Source organism: Stegostoma tigrinum, chromosome 27 (assembly GCF_030684315.1).
Source record: "Stegostoma tigrinum isolate sSteTig4 chromosome 27, sSteTig4.hap1, whole genome shotgun sequence".
Taxonomy (NCBI): Eukaryota; Metazoa; Chordata; class Chondrichthyes; order Orectolobiformes; family Stegostomatidae; genus Stegostoma; species Stegostoma tigrinum.
Window position 1 is genome coordinate 14177017 of NC_081380.1, and position 20643 is coordinate 14197659.

At 39.2% G+C, this 20643-nt stretch overlaps 1 protein-coding gene across 11 annotated transcripts in view; it reads right to left on the reverse strand.

Annotated features, from left to right (window-relative positions):
* Positions 1-20643, reverse strand: part of elna (elastin a) — a 229937-nt gene that overhangs the window by 12604 nt on the left and 196690 nt on the right. For 9 of the 11 annotated variants that reach the window (XM_059655517.1, XM_059655511.1, XM_059655521.1 and 6 more), the window contains 3 exons: positions 15725-15772; positions 7432-7473; positions 2670-2711 (listed from right to left, as the gene is read on the reverse strand). In XM_059655517.1, the coding sequence (XP_059511500.1) occupies positions 2670-2711; positions 7432-7473; positions 15725-15772 (132 nt within the window). The remainder of the gene's footprint in view (positions 1-2669; positions 2712-7431; positions 7474-15724; positions 15773-20643) is intronic. The other 2 variants (XM_059655519.1, XM_059655515.1) reach the window with 1 other exon arrangement.

The following is a 20643-nucleotide window of genomic DNA, read 5'->3' on the forward strand; positions in this document are numbered from 1 at the left end:
AGCCACTTATTGAATGTTGTCACATGTAGATGACATTAAGTGACTAACCAAACAATTTAATGCATATTTCATTGCCAAAACTATAAATAGATCAACAGTGAGGACATAGGTGTAAGTTTATATGTTATTTTTGGACACCCATCTTCAAAACGATACTTGTATGTTGAAGTGAATTAGTGATTTCCATTCATGAGCCCCACTTGGGGGTCTCCTGAGTCCACTCTGGGACATCACGCCTTAAAAACAAGGGATCCAAGGGCTCAAGCTGCAGATCTATCCAGTCCTCCAGTTGGATGGGTTAGACATGGGGGGAAATGCAGGGGTAGGCAAATGTGTCTGGGTGGGATGCCCTTCGGAGGAGCGGTGTGGGCTTGTTGGGTTGAACTACCTGTTTCCACACTGTAAGGACTGTATGATAACTCACGGTGATGCCAAGAATTAGATATAAATCATGACAGATTAAAATTATGTGAGATCGTGAAAATATGGATATAAGAAGGGTTAAACTGAGGAACAAAATACAAAGACAAAGTATTGGATATAGGTATATGCTGTCAGCAATGTCAATAATGATAATACAAGTTCCCGGGATTTTTTAAAGACAGAGATGCGTCTATATGCAAATGAATATTAAAGAGATAAAAATAAAGGGCCTGAAATGATGACCAATTGCTCAACTTAGGCAGAATGTCCCTTCATGTGACTTCAAAAATGATAAAGAGACTGAAATAAGGCCTGAGATGGTTCTTTATATTTATTGATTTAGTTAATATGACATTCTGACTGCCAACATAGTTCAACTTTGAAATTCTACAGTACCAAGCTGAATACTTGGAACCCGCAATCAGTAGCCTTCCAGCTTTCAATTCCAACTCCTCAGAAGTAATTTATTAGGCAACATTGGAAATGAAAACTGCCTCTCTTACCAATTTCTTTTCCCGTACACCTCTGTAAGGTGCTGACATCAGTCAAAGGTAGGCTTCTGCTATCTCCATCATAGAACATAGAACAATACAGCGCAGAACAGGCCCTTCTGCCCTTGATGTTGCGCTGACCTGTGAACTAATCTAAGCCCCTCCCCCTACACTATCCCATCATCATCCATATGCTTATCCAAGAACTGTTTAAATGCCCCTAATGTGGCTGAGTTAACTACATTGGGCGTTCCACGCCCTTACCACTCAAAGGGTAAAAAAGCATGACAAGATAACCTTGTATTTTCTTCCCCATCAGAACAAAATTTTCTGTCGTGTATTGCAATTCCTTTGTTTGTTCTATTGTATCCTTCTCTTCTATGATTCCTCCATTTCCTAATTTAAGGTGCTTTTGCATTTACACTTGTCAGCAAGTGTTATGAGAGGTTAATGTTGTGAGCACCCTGTCTTTTTGCACCACTAAATATAGATCTGTTTGCCATTGGTACATAATTTTGATGTTTGGGAAGATAGCCAGGTTTAATACTGCAAGGTTGCAGAGCTGCCTCACAGATGTGTAATTCAGATTGTAAGACACCAACAAGTCGAAAACACCTTTAATCTTCGAATAGATGTTATACTTTAACTATGACTCAATTTCCTCACATCTGCTCCCACTTTAATATTAGAGATTCAACTGCATGGGATTCTTACCCTACATTGCCCTACACAAAATCAATTTTGGTTGTCTTGTGAAAAGTTTTGATTAAATGAATTGTTTGCCTCTATAATTTAGTTGCAAGTTACTTATTGTCACCAATGACTAACTATAAAATAATTTTCACCTAGTTTTCCAAAATGCTAAATCTTCTAGAGATTACTATCTCTGAAGTATATGCTCATTTGCAAAACCAACATTGACTCAACCTTCCACTCCTCATGCTAGTTTATTCATTCTTTACTAAATCTTTGCACCTTCTAAACAAATCACTACCCTGTCAGTGCTGTCTTTATCAGAGAACAGACTACTGATAAACCTTATTAATAAGTATTACACTTTGAGTATCTTTATCTCTTTTCTTGTACTGTTCGTTTCTCCCTGTCTTGCACATTTTTCAATGTCAGTGTGTATTCCATTCTAGAACGCAGCAGCATGATTCAACACCCAATATCAAAATGGTCATTTGTTTTTAAATAAAACGATTTAAATTGCTACAGTGTTGTGTCAGGCATGGTAGTCTTGAGTATCACATCAATTCCTGCTTAAGATTAATACAATAAATTAAAAAATTACTGATGACTAATTTGCCACATACTGACCATCCAAAACCTCTAGAGACCCAGTGTTTAGTTACGTTAAAAGATGAATGTGGGTTATTATATTATTGTAATTCAATCTATATGGATCAATAGACTACGTTAAAATAAGCAAAGATAATAATCATGATCACTGCACTGGGCAACTTCTGGTAAGCGTATGCTTGTGTAACAGCTTGTTCTAAAACTACTTAAAGGTTGCTTCATTGGTGTAACCACTCCTGTTGAGTAAGAATATGCAATATTCTTTTCCTCCAGATGAATAAGGAAGTTGAAATCTTATTATGGTTTAAATATGAAAACTTTCTTACAGAATAAGACTCGTCTCTAGGTTAAATTTAAATCAGCATCAACATTTTTCTTTGAAATTCATACAATTTTGGGTCCTCTTCATATGTGAAGTATATGAAGACTAAAAAATATATCAGAGGTTCTTACCAGGTTGATAATAGGGTAGGTATCCACCGTAGCCTCCTTGCCCTGAAGGAGAATAAGAATGTGAAAAATCCAATTATCATTAATAAGCCTCTGATGAGAAGCTTTGTAAATTTATCATTGAGCGGTAAGTATTAGGATTAATAACCATTTTATTTCAAATAGAAATCAAGTGTATAGCAATTTCAAATGCATAGGTGTAGATTTCTTTACTCAATCTCTTCTCATGGGATGATGCTCTCATTCTCAGGACCTATATTGTGAACCTTTATTGCACTCCCTCTTAGGCAAATAGATAAGCAAGCCAAAACACCACCCAGTTTTTAAAATATGGTTTTATCAATGCCCTGTAAATTTACATTATGATCACTTATACTGCAATTCCCTTTGTGCCAAAGGCTAATAAACTACTTGCTTACCATTTACTTACTTACTACTACTTATTCTGAATCCAAGGTAATACATATATATTTTTTCCCAATTTCATGAGTTCTAAATTTGCAAAATAACCTCAGGTTAGGGATACCTAGGAATCTTTGGAATACCAAATGCAGTATATTCAGTGCTCCTCCCTAATCCATGTTATTGATCAAATCTTCAAAAACTGACCAGCTTTTTCAAAATAATATCCTTTTTATGTATCTGTGTGGTCTGTATTAATCATGTTATGATTTTCTAACTGTTGTCACAACATCCCTAATAATAGATTTTAACACTTTGTCTATAATTAGGTCATTAGATCCAATGTGTTTGTCACCACTTGGTCCCACTAACACCTTTTATATGATATACTGACCAAGGCTTTGTTTCACTTTATTTCTGGAAGATACATGCAAAATATTTGTTTCATGCCTTACTACTTCATTCTCCATTATAGTTTCAGTTGTCTTTGCCTCTAAACTCTAATTTACCATGATTTGCTTTCACTGATCTTTTACCACTACATATCTACAAAAATATTTACAGTTTCTTCCTTGCTGAACTACTCTTGTATTTTATTTTCCCTTTCCTCCTCAATTTCTCAGACTTAATTTACTGAATTTTAATATCTTACCAATCCTCAGGCTGTGTTCCATTTGACAACATTGTACCCTCTTTCCCCAATCCAATCATTATCTTTATCTTCGTTTGTTAATCACAGTTGAACCATTTTATCTGAAAGGTACTGTGCAATATTGGAATGTACCTTTGTTGCAAATTATGTAGCAGTTCATAAATGACAGATATTGCTTATCCAGCAGCATATAGCTTTTTATTCACTCATGAGATGTGAGCTTAGCCGGCTAGACATTTATTTATAATTTTTCATTCTACCTTAACTAACTGTCTCTTCATAAGCATATATTTTCCTTTGTTTAGAGTTATAACTTGTTTCAAATTCAACTAAATTACTTTCAAACTCAATGTAAATGCATCAAACTGTTAACATTTTGCCCTAGAGGTCCCTTTGATAAAAGTTATGAATTAACCACTTCTTATTTTGTAATACTACGTAGGAACATAACACATAGGAGCAGGAGTAGGCTATCTGGCCCAGCAAGCCTGCTCCACCATTCAATAAGATCATGGCTATCTTTTTGTGGACTCAGCTCCACTTAAGATACTAGAACCACAGTAATTTTCTTTCAAGCTGGTTCCTCAACATTCTGATTTGGAAAAATATATTTTATGAATTGCATGAAGCTGTCCTCCACACTTTAATCTAAGTTTGATTTGCACGGTTTGTACAAAAATTGAAGTCCCTCATATTTCAGGTTTGATCTCCTTTTCTGAGGAAGGATGCTCTTGCTCTCGAGGGAGTGCAGCGAAGGTTTAACACGCTGATTCCTGGAATGGCCAGTCTGACGTATGATGAGGGATTAACTAGGTTGGGATTGTTTTCACTGGACTTCAGACTAATAAGGAGGATCTCATTAGAGACTTATAAAATTCTAATAAGACTGGACAGGGTATATGTAGGGAGGATGTTCCTAATGATGGGTGTGTCCAGAACCAGGGGTCACAGTATGAAGATTAGGGGTAAATGATTTAGGAAAGTGCTGAGGAGGTATTTCTTCACCCAAAGAGTGGCGAGCCTGCGGAATTCATTAGGAAGTAGTTGATGCCAAAACAGTGAATGTATTCACAGGCTACTAGATACTGTGTACAGTTCTGGTCGCCACATTACCAAAAGGATGTGGATGCTTCAGAGAGGGTGCAGAGGAGGTTCACCAGGATGTTGCCTGGTATGGAGGGTGCTAGCTATGAAGAGAGGTTGAGTAGATTAGGATTATTTTCATTAGAAAGACGGAGATTGAGGGGGGACCTGATTGAGGTCTACAAAATCATGAGGGGTATAGACAGGGTGGATAGCAAGAAGCTTTTTCCCAGAGTGAGGAACTCAATTACTAGAGGTCAAAGTGAGAGGAGGAAAGTTTAAGGGAGATATGCGTGGAAAATTCTTTACACAGAGGGTGGTGGGTGCAGGAACGCGTTGCCAGCGGAGGTGGTAGACGCAGACACGTTAGCGTCTTTTAAGATATATTTGGACAGGTACATGGATGGGCAGGGAGCAAAGGGATACAGGCCCTTAGAAAATAGATGACAGGTTAGACAGAGGATCTTGATCGGCGCAGGCTTGGAGGGCCGAAGGGCCTGTACCTGTGCTGTAATTTTCTTTGTTCTTTAGATACAGTACTTGGGGCAAATAGGATCAAAGGTTATGGGGAGAAAGCAGGATTAGGCAATTGAGATGGATGATCAGCCATGATCGTGAAGAATGGCTGAGCAGGTTCGAAGGGCTAAATGGCCTCCTCCTGCTCCTATGTATTGCCCTTCTCAAAGGCACTTCCAACTGCTAGATTTGTACTTTCTACAATACTTTAATTACCATTAGAAGACTTATAAATAACTCTCATCAATATTTCCTGACCCTTGCTGTTTCTCCTTTCATTATATGCCTAAGCTGATACTGATATCTGTAGATACTTGTCCTTGGTTTCTCTGGGTTCTGGGTGTCTGCACACTCATTGTGCCCAAGGCTCTTGGCTCCTTACCTTTAAGTAAGGCTGTTCTACTCCTGATGTACTGTAACACTCTTATTAACATCTGTACATTGCTGGTTACGAAATAAAACTCTCTAGTGTAGTGTTTAAGATCTCTCATTTGCTTCTTCCAGTCTGATATCTTCTCTTTTACTGATGTAAGAGTCACCTCATCATTACCTCTTCACTGACTATAAATGTCCTGCAATTTATATTACATTTCTTAGCTCAAGCCAAACTTATTCTACTTCTGTCTTTCCTGAGATAATAAAATTACTCTTTTTTAGTTTGTCGACTGTTCTGCCTGTTTTTGCATTTTTGCTCAATATTTTCTTCCAAAGGATATATATCCTTGAGTATTTAGTTCCCAACCTAGATCGTGTAACAGATTTGTTTCTATAATAGTTATTAGATCATAGATCATAGAATCCCTACAGTGTGGAAACATGCCCTTTGGCCCAACAAGTCCACACAGACCCTTGGAGCATCCCATCCAGATCCATCCCCCTATACCCCACATAATCTACACATCCCTGAACACTAAGGGCAATTTAGCACAGCCAATCCACCCGACCTGCACATTTTTGGACTGTGGGAGGAAATCGGAGCACCCAGAGGAAACCCACGTAGACACCAGGAGAATATGCAAACTCCATACAGACAGTTGTCCAAGGGTCTATTGGATCAAACCCATTCATTTCTATGTGTGGTATTAATTCATCCAACTTGTTGCAAATAGTTAACGTAATTAGGTACAGTGTTTTTTTTTCTTAGAATTATTGATTTTACTTGATATCACCTTAGTTCCCAATGTCTTGTTATTCTTAGTCGCATGGCCTCTTCTAGCTAACTCTATTTAACTTTTACCCAATATTCTGCTCTTCTCTAGAGCCTTGATATTTCCCTTACTGATTCTGACTAAATCCTTTGCCACCTCCATTTCATTAGTTTAAAGCTTTATCAAATGCCTCTGTATTCAAATCTCTAGAACTTACACTACGTCACAGACACCATGGAAACTGAATCCTCCCCCTCTTCCTTCAAGTTCTTGTTCAGGCTTGAGGAGACATCTTTAACCCTGACAAAGGATAGACCATACAACCTAAAGAACTCCCAGTCTTGCTGAAGAGAATAGAATTTACTCTTCTGACAGTGCCATCCCATGTCACCAACGTATTCTTTTTCACTCCCCTCACTTGAATGACTTCTTGCACCACAGTGTTATGGTCAGTTTGGCATCCATTCCATAGTGCTTCTCACCAATATATTTTAAAGGGCTGAGACTCCTTTATCATTATGCCATTGAATCCCCATAACTATATTTCCATATGCTCCTGTAATTATATGGTCTGGTTTTAACATCCACTGCTCTTTCAAATTGTGTTTAGTTTCTATTTGGTGAATGGAAATTTCCTTCAGACTGGAGAATGTTCATCAACTCCTTTGGAGGCAATCAACTTATACATGATATTTACAAAATATAACAAAAAAGCAAGATATATCTGGTCTTCCTCAAATTACTTTCACTTGACAGGAAACTGTTTGAATTATTAGGTAACTTAATTGCTGCTCTTGTACATTTCTAATTACTAACGTGACACAATCCAGCATGACCTCCTCAAACCCCAGATGTAGTAATCATGATGAATCAAACATGTGGCCTGATGGACATACTGCAATCATTGTATTTGCTTTACTGGATGGTTTGGCAATTCCAGTCAACATAAATCATTCTGATTTACCTAGCTTGGCTGCTTTAGCTCCAAGGCCTGGCTGTGCTCCACCTGTTCAAAGAAGACAGAGTTGAGGAATGAGTCATTTTGAGGACCAAGCATAGAAATCGGACAGTAACACAGCAAAATTGTGGTCAGTGACTGATCATTTATTGCCATCCTAATCATAAAAGAAACATTCACTAGGTCTAATGTTGACTGGATGGAACAGCCATCCTATTCAGGTGATAGATCTTTTAAAATATCAATTAGTGTGCAATACGACAATAGGACTCCTGTTGCCATTTTTAAACCAACAAGCCTGAGTCAAGTAAACCTAGAATAGGTAGTCAAGGACGTTCTCCAGACAGAAACCAAGAAGGCAACAGGAGCATTTAATTATCACAGTCAACGGCAGCAGTCCAGCCCTGAGGACGCAGATGCAGCAGAAAATGTTTAATAAGTTCACAAGAATAGTCAAAGTCAGTGAATGCATGTTCACATACCATTCCTAACAACAGCACCAATGACCTCTTAATGCTTTCATTCACAGGCTCTCTTCATTTGCCTCCCAACAATCACAATCTACCATAACGTACAGCTCACATTTGTAGCCTGGCCTTGCCCTTACATACTTAGCACTGCTTCCAGATGGCCCATGAAAGGTGGCAGCAGCAACTAATTGTAATACCGGGGAGGCTGACAGTGAGTGAAATATGTGGCTGCAAGTCCTCAACCCTGTGGAGCAGACTGCAGGAAATCCCAATGTCACATCACCCACATCCTATAACATATTAACATTTACAAATGGTATTAGTGCAGCTATGTAACTTTTGATTTCTCCTGCCATAGAATTGAGCGAGAGTGATGAAAATGAAACACGTTATCTAATCTGACATTAAATCTACCTGTTCAGATGCCAGCACTATATAGTTTAGAGGATAGCATATGTATAGGATTTACATATGGCAAATCACGAGGCAGAAGTGTGCCACAACCAGGCCAAAGAAAATCACATGTGCTTCTGTGTTTTACTGCAGAAAACTCAGATGAGGACTTGGAAGAAATGGTGCAAAGAAACAGTCTGACTAACAGGCACTTAGAAATGCTGGACTGCTTTTCATCAAGGAAAATGGAGGAATCTGGTTCCTGTTTGGCATCTGTTCCAATCATGATGTGGTGGCTGACTCCATGTAAACAGTTGCACACCTAACAATAATGCATCAAGTTTTGTGTCTAGCAAATGGCATCATGGACAGATGGCATCTCCTCCCACCCAAACCTTTAGGAACTTTAATTATCTAAAGGCAAGACTTCTGCTCCTGTCTGGGGAGGAGCCAGGAGCAGGTGCCTCTGCTACTACTGCAGTCAGTCCACCACAAAATTTATCACTGGAGTTGGAAACAGGATAAATGAGAAATGAAGTCACAGCATGCCAGCTTGGCTCGAACAATGTGACTGGACAACGAAGATTGAGGTCAGTGTGAACAGGGCAGTGGAAGAGGGTAAACAAGGTGTGTTTGGAGTTTGGGTGAGGAGTGGTCTTCAATCAAAACAATAGGCCTGTATGAGTAATACTCTCCTTTTTCTTGAGTTTTGGATTATCATCAGTTTCAGTCTGCTGATCATGAAAGATCAGTAGATATGGGAAGTGGCCTTCAAGTGTTTGTAAATTGGCCACTAATGGGTCTCAACTGGCACAAATGAGTGCAGAGACAGCAGGATTGGTTGTCAGTGTCTTTCAGCTTCTATAGCAGCACACAGACTAATCACTGAATGTCGGCACCATACAAGTGTGGCTTGATACCTTGTAAATTCAGACCGCTGCCATTGCAGCTGCACATATCAGTGCCTGAAGGAGTTTCCAGGATCTCAAATTTAACAGTTTCGTAGGCTTGCTGAGATAAAAATATTAGGGGAAGCCACTGCCCTGTGGAGTACGATCATTATATCCTCTCTAAGGATCATAGAATTTAGTCAAAAAGAGTTATGGAGAGATACAGGATGGAAAAAGACCATTCAGTTCAACTCATCCATGCCGAACTGATATCCTAAATTTGCCAGCATTTGGCCCATATCCCTCTAAACCCTTTCTACACATATACCCATTCGAATGCCTTTTAAATGTTGTAATTGTGCCAGCCTCCATAACTTCGCCTGGCAGCTCATTCCATACACACACCATCCACTGGGTGAAGAGGTTGCCTCTTGGATCCTTTAATCATTCCCCTCTCACCTAAAACCTATGCCCCAGGGAGACCAGAATTGCATACAGTATTCCAAAAGTGGCCTAACCAATGTCCTGTAGAGCCACAACATGGCTTCCTGTACTCAATGCACTGACCAATAAAGGCAAGGGTACCAAATGCTTTCTTCACTATCCTGACCACCTGCAACTCCACTTTCAAGGAACTATGAACCTGCACTCTAAGATCTCTTTGTTCAGCAGCACTCCCCAGGACCTTACCAATAAGCCTTTAAGTCCTGCCCTGATTTACCTTTCCAAAATGTAGCACCTCAGATTTATCTAAATTAAAATCTATCTGCCACTCATCAGCCCATTGCCTCATCTTATCAAAATCCTGTTGTAATCTGAGGTTACCTTCTCTGCTACGACCTATACCTCCAATTTTTGTATCATCTGCAGTCTTGTTAAACATACTTCCTATGTTCACATCCAAATCATTTATGTAAATGAAGAAAAGCAATGGACCTAGCAACAATCTTTGTGGCACACGGCTGGTCACAGGCCTCCAGTCTGAAAACCAACCTTCCACTATCACTTTCTGTTTTCTGACTTTGAGCCAGTTCTAATTTCAAAGGGCTAGTTCTCCCTGTTTTCCATGTGATGTAACCTTGCTAACCAAGTCTACCATGAGGAATCTTGTCCAACGCCTTACCGAAGTCCGTATAGATCACGTCCACTGCACTGCTCTAATCAATTTGCTTTGTTACTTCTTCAAAAAACTCAATCAAGTCAGTGAGATATACTTTCCCACACTTATATCCTCGCCGCTACCAATGCCAAAATGTTTCCGTTTGAGTGAGTGATAATGGGAACTGCAGATGCTGGAGAATCCAAGATAACAAAGTGTGAAGCTAGATGAACACAGCAGGCCAAGCAGCATCTCAGGAGCACAAAAGCTGGCATTTCAGGCCTACACCCTTCATCAGAGAGGGGGATGGGGAGAGGGTTCTGGAATAAATAGGGAGAGAGGGGGAGGCGGACTGAAGATGGAGAGAAAAGAAGATAGGTGGAGAGGAGAGTATAGGTGGGGAGGTAGGGAGGGGATAGGTCAGTCCAGGGAAGACGGACATGTCAAGGAGGTGGGATGAGGTTAGTAGGTAGGAAATGGAGGTGCGGCTTGAGGTGGGAGGAAGGGATGGGTGAGAGGAAGAACAGGTTAGAGAGGCGGAGACAGGCTGGGCTGGTTTTGGGATGCAGTGGGGGAAGGGGAGATTTTGAAGCTTGTGAAGTCCACATTGATACCATTTGGCTGCAGGGTTCCCAAGCGGAATATGAGTTGCTGTTCCTGCAACCTGCGGGTGGCATCATTGTGGCACTGCAGGAGGCCCATGATGGACATGCTGTCTGTGGAATGGGAGGGGGAGTTAAACTGTTTCCGTTTGAAGCAGGTCTCCCAAATCCACAGCTTCTTGACTGTCTTCTGCAAAGTTGCGTGCTGTATCCCACTTGAAAACTCTACAGCTTTCCATCAACCATGCTGAAGATATAGCACCATGTAAGAACAATAAGCCAGGCAAAAGTACATGAAGGTAATGCACAAGGGTGAATATTGAGTTTTGCAAGCAATCTTGGACATTTAGATGGATAAGCTTGATACTGAGTATGTTTTTTTTGGTGGTTACTGTTTCAGAATTTTAGCTAAATGCATGCCATGACTGATGCGCTATGTCTCACAGTTAGTATGCAGTATATCTTTAAAAGAATTGCTATTCTATAACTGTTCATAATAACTGTATCATAACATGAGGCCAAAGGGTATGAAAGACTCAGATTCCATCTTAAGTGGAGTGACTTAAAGCACGACATGACAAAATTATGCGACTGTTTGTAATTGAAATGCTTAATATTAGCCTGGATACTGAGGTGCCGACATGTGTAAGACATGTACATGTCATGAGATGTAATAAATATCCATTAAGTCTTTCTGTGCCACCTTACCATGATAGATGGTACAATCTTACCATCATAAATAGTAACCCATGATAAAACCTATAAGAGACTAGATAAAAGCTGAAGTTGTTAGAAAAGCTCAGCAGGTCTGGCAGCATCTGCGAAGAAAAAAATCAGAGTTAACATTTCAGGTCTAGTGACCCATCCTCAGAACTTCCTCAATCCCCATGTGTTCTTGGTAATAACATGTTTAAATTATCCTAGCATTATATTTTTGTTATTAAGAGTTGTTTACTCTTAAAACTGGCTGATGATCGCTAAGGCTAAAATGAGTGAATACTCTCAGGTACTTAATGCTGCGTGGCCATACCCAGATAATGATCTTTTGCAACTCTTGTAGGTGCTAATTTTTTGGAGTTGCTCTTTGGAGGAAAGGTCACCGGACCCAAAATGTTGACTGATTTTTTCTTCACAGATGCTGCCATACCTGCTGATCTTTTCCAGCAACTTGTCTTTTTGTTTCTGATTTACAGCACCCGCAGTTTTTATCTACAAGAGATTGTCTTCAGTGTATAAGAGATCACAATTCCATGCATTGACACAATTGCACTGCAGTGACAGGGCACAAACTCATGTTGGCTTCCCAAAATCTTCTACCTGATAGATACCAACAGTACAGCAAAGGTAGTAACTATACATCGATCTCAGTGTTGTCACAATTCATAAATTCAACCACAGACATTTTGGTGGAACAGACCACATCTGACTCAATTCAATCAGCTAAAGTCGAAGATGTTCTTAAACTGGACTTAGCATTAGACTTTGAGCAGAGCCAGTGCAAACAGGTGCAATCAGCAACTCCAAAAATTTAGCAACTACAAGAGCTGCAAAAAATCATTAGCCAGGGATGGCCTGACAGCAATAAGTACCCAAGAATACTCATTTATTTTAGCCGTAATGATCTTGGTTCATCACAACAGGCCAGTTTTAAAGGTGAGCAACTCTTAATAACAAAAGTATAATGTTAGGATAATTTGAACATGTTACATCAAGAACACATGGGGGTTGAATACACAAGAAAGCTAGCAATCATGAATCTGTGAAAGGCTAGAGATGAATCAGGAAATTCAGTGACTTACGAATGTTTGTAAGGAATGCCAAATTTACTGACCCCAGGCAGTGGAGAGGCTCTACATCAAGATGATGTCCTATCTTCTTATTGGATGAATGTAGCAACAGACTTATTCACAGTGCAAAGGGAAGATCACATTCTTATGACAGCTCACTTTTTCAAATTTCCCCTTGTTCAACACTTAGCAACATAATGAGTACATCCACATGATGACTATTATTTTCAGTTTAGTTGGTGTCAGAATAAATGGTGTCTGAAAACAGTTCACAGTTTGCTGTGCTCCGTAGGGAGTCACCCATATCAGATGGAGCAAGGATATTGGGATGACAAACAGTCCAGCAGAATACGTAGTATGTACTTTCAAATTAATGATCCATGTGTATTGGGCAATAACACAAGATTTTCGCATTGTAAAGTGACATTTTGACTCAACACGAATGGACAAAGAATTACTAACTTCTGCACAGCTAATGTTTGGAAGGCGAGTATGAAGGATGTTGCCCAGCAACCAATTGTTTAACCATTTCGAGACACTTACAAATGAATGAGATACAAGACTAGCAAGTAAGTAGGGAATACAACAACTGCATATGAAGAGAGAGAGAGAGAGAGAGAGAGAGAGAGGTAGAAATACAAATACTTGGACACCCACAAAGATTTCTAGATCATCCAAAGTCATTACTAATCACGGTGCTGCATTTTGAAGGAACAGAAGCCTGTTCAGATCAAAGTACAACACATAAAATATCCATAAGTAGTGTGAAGAAGAAAAATATGACAATAATGATTGTGCAGTGATGTTGACGGAGAGCAATCAGCAGCAAGAGAACTAAATTGTCAACCAAGAGCAGCCATGCACAACACATACCTCTGCAGATCAATCTGCAATCACCAGATCAGGCGGAGTTGCCAAACATCAAGGCATTACATTGAAATTTGAATTATTAATCTTGTAAATTCCGTTTCACATGTTTGTACGATTATCAAATTAGCAATACATGCAAATGCACAACCAGGTTGTGGAAGATGCAGCAGAGCACCATTGCTACAGGACCCAACTGTCTGCTTGATGACTGTTCTTTTGGCAGATTAGCCCTCATTTTATGAATGCTGGTCATGTGTGATTGGATTGTGGAAGAAATCATGAGTTGGATGTCAGGTTGATAGACATGTTCTTGAGTGGCCTCTTGCTGGACATTTTGGCTAAAGGATTGAGGGATAGTGGCAGAAAAATTATGCATCATTAACTGTGTTTGCTGTACATCACAAAAGTGTGATGTAACACCCAAAAAATCATGTGTGCAGAGTTGGTGGTACCTGCACTAGGGGTAGACCTGTTGTCCTAGAAAATCCATGAGTTCACATTGCCTGCTTCTTCTTAGTCAGATAAAGGAGAATGAAATCCTTCTCCTTAAAAAGCCTCTAGTGGTGCACTCTCTGGTGTAGCAATGGATGAAAAGTGATGAATTTTAGATAATATTCCCACAATGAAGAAATTCAGAACTAATGTCACTAAGTGCTGTTCTTTCCCTACTTTGAGGCTGCAGGTCTGGTTCCAACAGGTCGCACAGTTTTGCAAGCACCTCCTGATTACTGAAGAAACATTCACTGCTTTTAGCTTTTTGGAAGGTAAGAAACCTGTTTTTGGAAAGTCATAGGTGGTATTGAAGTTTCTTCTTTCCACCCTTTGCACAAAGAAAACCTTGTATTCATATTTTCTGCCACTCCATTATGTCATACTGCAGACCAAGAGAATCTACTACCAAAGCACCTATGACTGGGAACAAGTGCTGTGCTCAGAGCCCTTATGTCTCGAGCAAGACTTACTTCATATCTTGTGATATTCCCTGAACACTTAACCATCTGTAACCCACAGTGGAATTTTATGGCCTCTCTTTTGATGTGCTCGGACATGCAAAGGTCACTCAAAGTTAAGTTTGATGGTCACATGTTTGAACCTTGCTGTCTTCTCACCTCTGTTAGAATCATGACAGGAACTTCCTATCCCTCTGGCAACTGAAGTGACCAATTAATGGTCATTTTAAAAATCATTCCAACATTGCTGATATCAATCAAATAGCACATGGTCTAGCGATGTGCAGAATTCACTTCAAATGAAGTTCTATGTTTGTGGTTACTGGGTGATGTTCCTCCATTCAAAGGCAATTCACACCTGATTGAGGGATGTGACATTCGAAAGCGGAAAGGAGTACTGAGAACTATCTCTCTCCTATTAGGGCTGAACCTCTACTGACCCTCGTCCCACTACTGCTACCTAGCAAAACCTCTTTTGTATTTCTCACCCGCGGCCTAAATCACTTCTTAATACTGAGCCTCCAATTGGTGTCATTCTAGCAGCTGCCACATAATCCCCAATGACACTGTTGTTCAAAACAGCTGCCAATCTCTTGTTAACTAGCAGCTCTTGGTAGGTGAGATTCCTGTTCTCTGGGTCTTTGATCTTGGGAAAGGTCTGTCATTAGCACTACTGGCAAGTCAACCCAAATGAAACAGTGTGTGTCTCTCTCACCAGATCTCGCTAATACTTCCACAAACTCAAACAAAATCAGTAGAAAGTAACCAGCAAGTAATCTGCAAGAAATGGATGACCCCTTTAAATAGTGCTGGTGGAACTATCCTTCACATTGCTGAACACCTCTTCACTTGCTATTTTGGAGAAGTTCTTAAATATAGTGACAATAGTGCACATGCCAATGCCCTCATGAAGACGCTGACTGGTGGGGCTGCCAGAAGTAATTGGAAGTGGTGCTAAATCAACACCTATAGCATCAAAACTGCCAGTATTACAGAACTGACAAAGCTTTATCCCTTAACAGTTTCAAAAACCTCTAGGTTTAATTGATGACCTCCAAGCTTCATCTCAGGCAAATCTGTAGTCACTCGATCCCTTTCTATGTAGATGCACATGGATCAGGAAACTGTACTGTCTGAACAGGATTTACAATTTTCACTTGCCTAAATAAAAATTATCTCTGGATATATATCCAAATTAGTCAACCATTATGCTATTTATTTAGCAGTAATATTGGTACCTGGTTGAGGAGTCAGTGGAGCACTGCTGGGTCGAACTCCATTAACACCTGTAATGACCATGCACATACCATTAACTCTTCGAGTTACTTTCACTCTCTGAAAACTCAGAATGTTCAGAACAACATTTAAATACATCACCCATTTAACATAAAGGTAAATCATTATTTTCAGTTAGTATTGAACCTCTAAAGTGATGTAAATGCTACTCCTTAATAATCTTATTAATTTCAGAGTAACTGTAGCACATACTGTGCTGCCAAGACTGATATTGTTCAGATGTTGCACACTCTCAAAGAACAAATTCAATAAGCTTGCTCAAAATAGAGATCAGTTCTTTAAAAAATATTCTTCAACTAGAAGCATCTGTTCATGGAGGTCAAAAGTATTAGGAACCTTTAACCCATGAAGAAGACGTTAGTTTGGACATAGATAGAGAATAAAGGAAGAGAGACAGCAGCAGTGGAAAAAATCGTAATGCATTACAGGAAGCAGGCTGGCCTAATGTAATGGCAAGTATAGTATCCAGACAAAATTTCTACTTGTAGCTATTGGAACTGCCTTTCAATGTCTGAGGCATAGCTGCCAATTAAGTTGAATACACTGAACACTACTCAGGCAGCCCAGTCACATCTTAGGATGATTAATTTAAATACTTTTTGTAGCTTTATGAGCCTTGTGTAGTTACTGTTTGGTACTATTCTTTTGGTACGTATCATGGAATCCATTGAGAGTGTTAAGTGTTTCTGCCCGTGCTCAAAAACACAGTTTATTGACACCATTATAAGAACAGTTCCTTTGCCTCAACTGACCTATGCCAAACGATTAATTAACCTACACCAAAGTAATCTAACTTAATTCTTTTTACTCTTATTTTAGCATGTAAGATTTAATCTAAAAACTATCCAAATTAAGTTTCACATTTTTTGCTTGACCTAATGTAACTCTAGATAAACTAGTCCAAATTGAGTCTGTGGTTTTACAGTTTGACTATGAATGACTAATTTAAATCAATTATTATTAATAATTATCATCTAAATATTTATGAGAACTACATATTATATCCATATTCATCTTCCTTTTCATTGTCATCAATACTAAATCTTGCTGCAGTGAGAGAGTTCTGTTGCAAAGGTCAGTTTCCAGATTATCACTTGGAAATTAACTCCTTCTCCATAGCAACAAAGCACAATACTTCAATGTTCTGTATAATTGTTATGCAACAATCTGAACTAAGCTTCTTTTCAAAATTTGTGTAATGTATAGGTTTAGTGTAAATTAGACAAAACTCTGTGTTTGGGAGGAATGTGAATTGCAGAATTCAGAACTGTAATAATCATATTCACACCAACATTCACAAATTGTGCACCTTTCAGTTCAGTGGCATGCTAAGAGGACATGATTGTTGAATTTACTCTACAATTCCTGTAAAACATGAAATTTGAGGCAGCCAGTCATTCAACACACACAAATCTGTTCTATTATGGAAGACATTTTTGTAAATCCTCTCCTTGTTCAAAAGGCAAATACAGCAAACTCCGTGCATGCAGCATTTTACAGCAGAAAAGTGGGCACCTTCAATATTGAAAGAATGGTGATGGCAAAATTTTGCCTTCTTAGCATAACATTTCGACATTCCATGTCACACAAACAGCTGACTAATCCTTCTAATCTTCAATCTTATTCCCACTCATATTCCACCACTACAAAAAGTGTAACAAATCAAAACATGTGACACAGAACTTGGCCAGAAACCTAAATCAACAACATGTATTTTTATAATGCCTTTAACATAATCAAACATTATCAAGTCAGAGGCCCAAATAATTGTTCAGAGGTGACTGAATGTGATGTTTTCTCTAATGAAAAGCACCATTCCCCATCTTCTCTTGCCTCCCCTTCTATCCTTCATATAAAATTTGTACTCCAGAATGTTGGACTGCAGTCCTGTCTCTCCCTTTGCAATGTTTCTCTAATAGCTATGATACTCCAGTCTCATATTGACATCCATGCCCGGAGTTCATCTGTCAGGTCTCTTGCATTGAAATAAATAGTTTAATTCATCATGTCTCTCCTCATTCCCTCTCATGCTCTTGTATGCCTTGTCAATTTAACTTGTTCTCTTTAATTTTTGTACAAGCCTCAACCTCTCTCTTGTCTCAATACTGCTTAGGGTCCCACTGTCCTGCCAAGCTATTTTAAGCCCTCCCGTGTAGCTCTAGCAAATTTCCCACCAGGATATTGGTCCCCGTCCATTTCAGGTACAAGAGGGACAGATTGTACAGGTCAGTCCTGCCCCAGAAGAGATCCCAATGATTCATGAATCTGAATCCCTGCCCGCTGTACCAGCTCCTCAGCCACTCATTCATCTATCCTATTCTTCTATTCCTACTCTCACTAGCACATGGCATTGGCAGTAATACAGACATTACTACCCTTGAGGTTCTCCTTTTTAACTGCCTAACTCCCTACATTCACGCTGCACGACCTCATCCCTTTTTCTACCTTTGTTGTCAGTACCAATGTGTACAACGACCTCTGGCTATTCACGCTCCCTTTTGAGAATTTGCTGCAACCAGGGAGGAAACACACCATCCTGGAATCTCGCTTGTGCCTGTCTGTGTTCCTGACTACAGAGTCCCCTATTACAATTGTTCTCTTGGACTTTGCCATACCCTGCTTTACAGCAGTGCCAGTTGTAGTTCCAAAGTCCTGGCTGCAGCTGCTATTTCAACCTGTGAGGCTATTCTCCAACAATATCCAAAATGGTAAACTACTTTTTGAGGGGGGTACCCACGGGAGACTCCTGCATTACCTCTCTTGGTGGTCACCATCTACCTGATTATACCTGTGATACAACCACCTCTTTGAAGCTACTATCAACCATACTCTCTTCCTCTTGTATGCTTTTCAGTGTTCCCAACTGCAAATCCAACCGATCGATATGATCTGATACGAGCTGCAGCCATGTCTTGCAGATATATTGAAAAAGAAAACGTTTACAGTGTATGGCATGAATATAGTATCCAACTATGACACCATCTACTCTTTTATAAGAACAAATAGGTAGAAAGCCTCTGGTGGGACACAGTAACAAAAACACAAACTAAACAAAAACACTAAACTAAACACAGTGAGAAAAAATAAATGGTTAATTGAAACTTATAAACTGTTCCACCATTTGTTTATTTCAAATAATTGCTTATATTAGAAAATTACATTAACCCTTTGTATTGTCTTATGTGCCAATTATAACTGCATTACTTAATTTGTAGTTAGCACGCCAACTATTCCAAGCATTTTAAGTTATTTTTCTGGGTAACAATTACATTACTAGCTCCTTTGCCTAAATTGACCTGTGCCCAATTATTAAGTTGACCTATGCCAAAGTAATCACTTAATATTTTCTAATCTTACTATAATATTTCAGATTTAATCTAAACTATCCAAATTAAGTTTAACCTTTTTTGCCTGACCTAATCTAACTCTAGATAATCTAAACTAGCCCTAATTAAGACTGTGGTTTTACAAATTGACTACGAATAACTAATTTAATCAATTATTAATAACAAGTACCATTTAAGTACTTATGAGAAATCTATATGATGCCCGTATTCATCTTTCTTTTCATTATCATTAATGCGAAATCTTGTAGTGGTGTTAAAGTTCTGTTGCAAAGGTCAATTTCCAGATTCTCACTTGGTAATTGACTCCTTCTTCATAGATACAAAGCACAACACTTTAGTGTAGAGCTGGATGAACACAGCAGGCCAAGCAACATCACAGGAGCAGAAAGGCTGACGTTTTGGGCCAGAACCCTTCTTGAGAAATGGAAGCCCATTTCTGAAGAAGGGTCAAGGCCTGAAACGTCAGCCTTCCTGCTCCTCTGATGCTGCTTGGCCTGCTGTGTTCATCCAGCTCTATACCTTGTTATCTCAGATCCTCCAGTAACTGCTGTTCCTACTATCTCTCCACAACACTTTAGCATTCTGTACAATTGTTATACTACAACTTGATCTCAGCTTCTGTTAAAAGTTATATAGGTTTAACATAAATTCATCAGAAAGCTGTGCTTAGAAGGAACGTGACTTGCAGAATGCAGAGTCTATGTCCAATTACCTTGTAGCACATTTTTTAATGTATTTGAATCACTCAGTTTTTGAAAGATAACTGAAACTGCATGGCAATAGTTCAGAAAACTTGCAATTGACAAAGAGATCATTTTTCCCAATCCTTTTTGACTTTGAGAAAATGATAGTGAGTAACACTCATGAACCTTTTAAGTCCATTTGGTGTGGATATGCCACATTGCAGTTAGGAAAGAAGTTCCAATATTTTGACTTGAAGAAATGAAGGCAAATGCAAGCAGTTAAGCTAGATGGTAGAGGTTATGTGTTCAGAAGGCTAGTTGCTGCAATTCATCTGAGTGATGAAACTCATTGTTGCCATTTGTGTCAGTAGCAGAGGAACTGAATGTTTAAGGTGATGGATAGGCTGCCACTTCAGTGCTCTGCTTTGTCTTAAATAAATGCCAAGCTTGAGTTTTTTTTTGGAGCTGCACTTGTCCAGTCAAATTAAAGATACTCCTTCACATTTCTAACATGTGCCTTTTTGAGAGTGAACAGGCTTTGAGGAGTTAGGAGGTGAGTTAGTTTCCTCAAAATTCCCAGCCTCTGACCTCCTTCAGTGACCATAGCTTGTCCAGTTCAACTTTTGTTTAATGCAAATCCCAGGATGTTGGAGGAGGCAATATTATTCAGTGATGGTAATTCCACTGAAAATCAAGGCAAATGGTTCACTTCTTTCTTGTTGGGTAATGCCGCTGTCAGTCACTAATATAAGTGAAAAATGTCATGACCATTGATCAAAACTCCAAAGTATGATGCATATTTTTAACCTGTACTTGAAAAAATATGTTTTT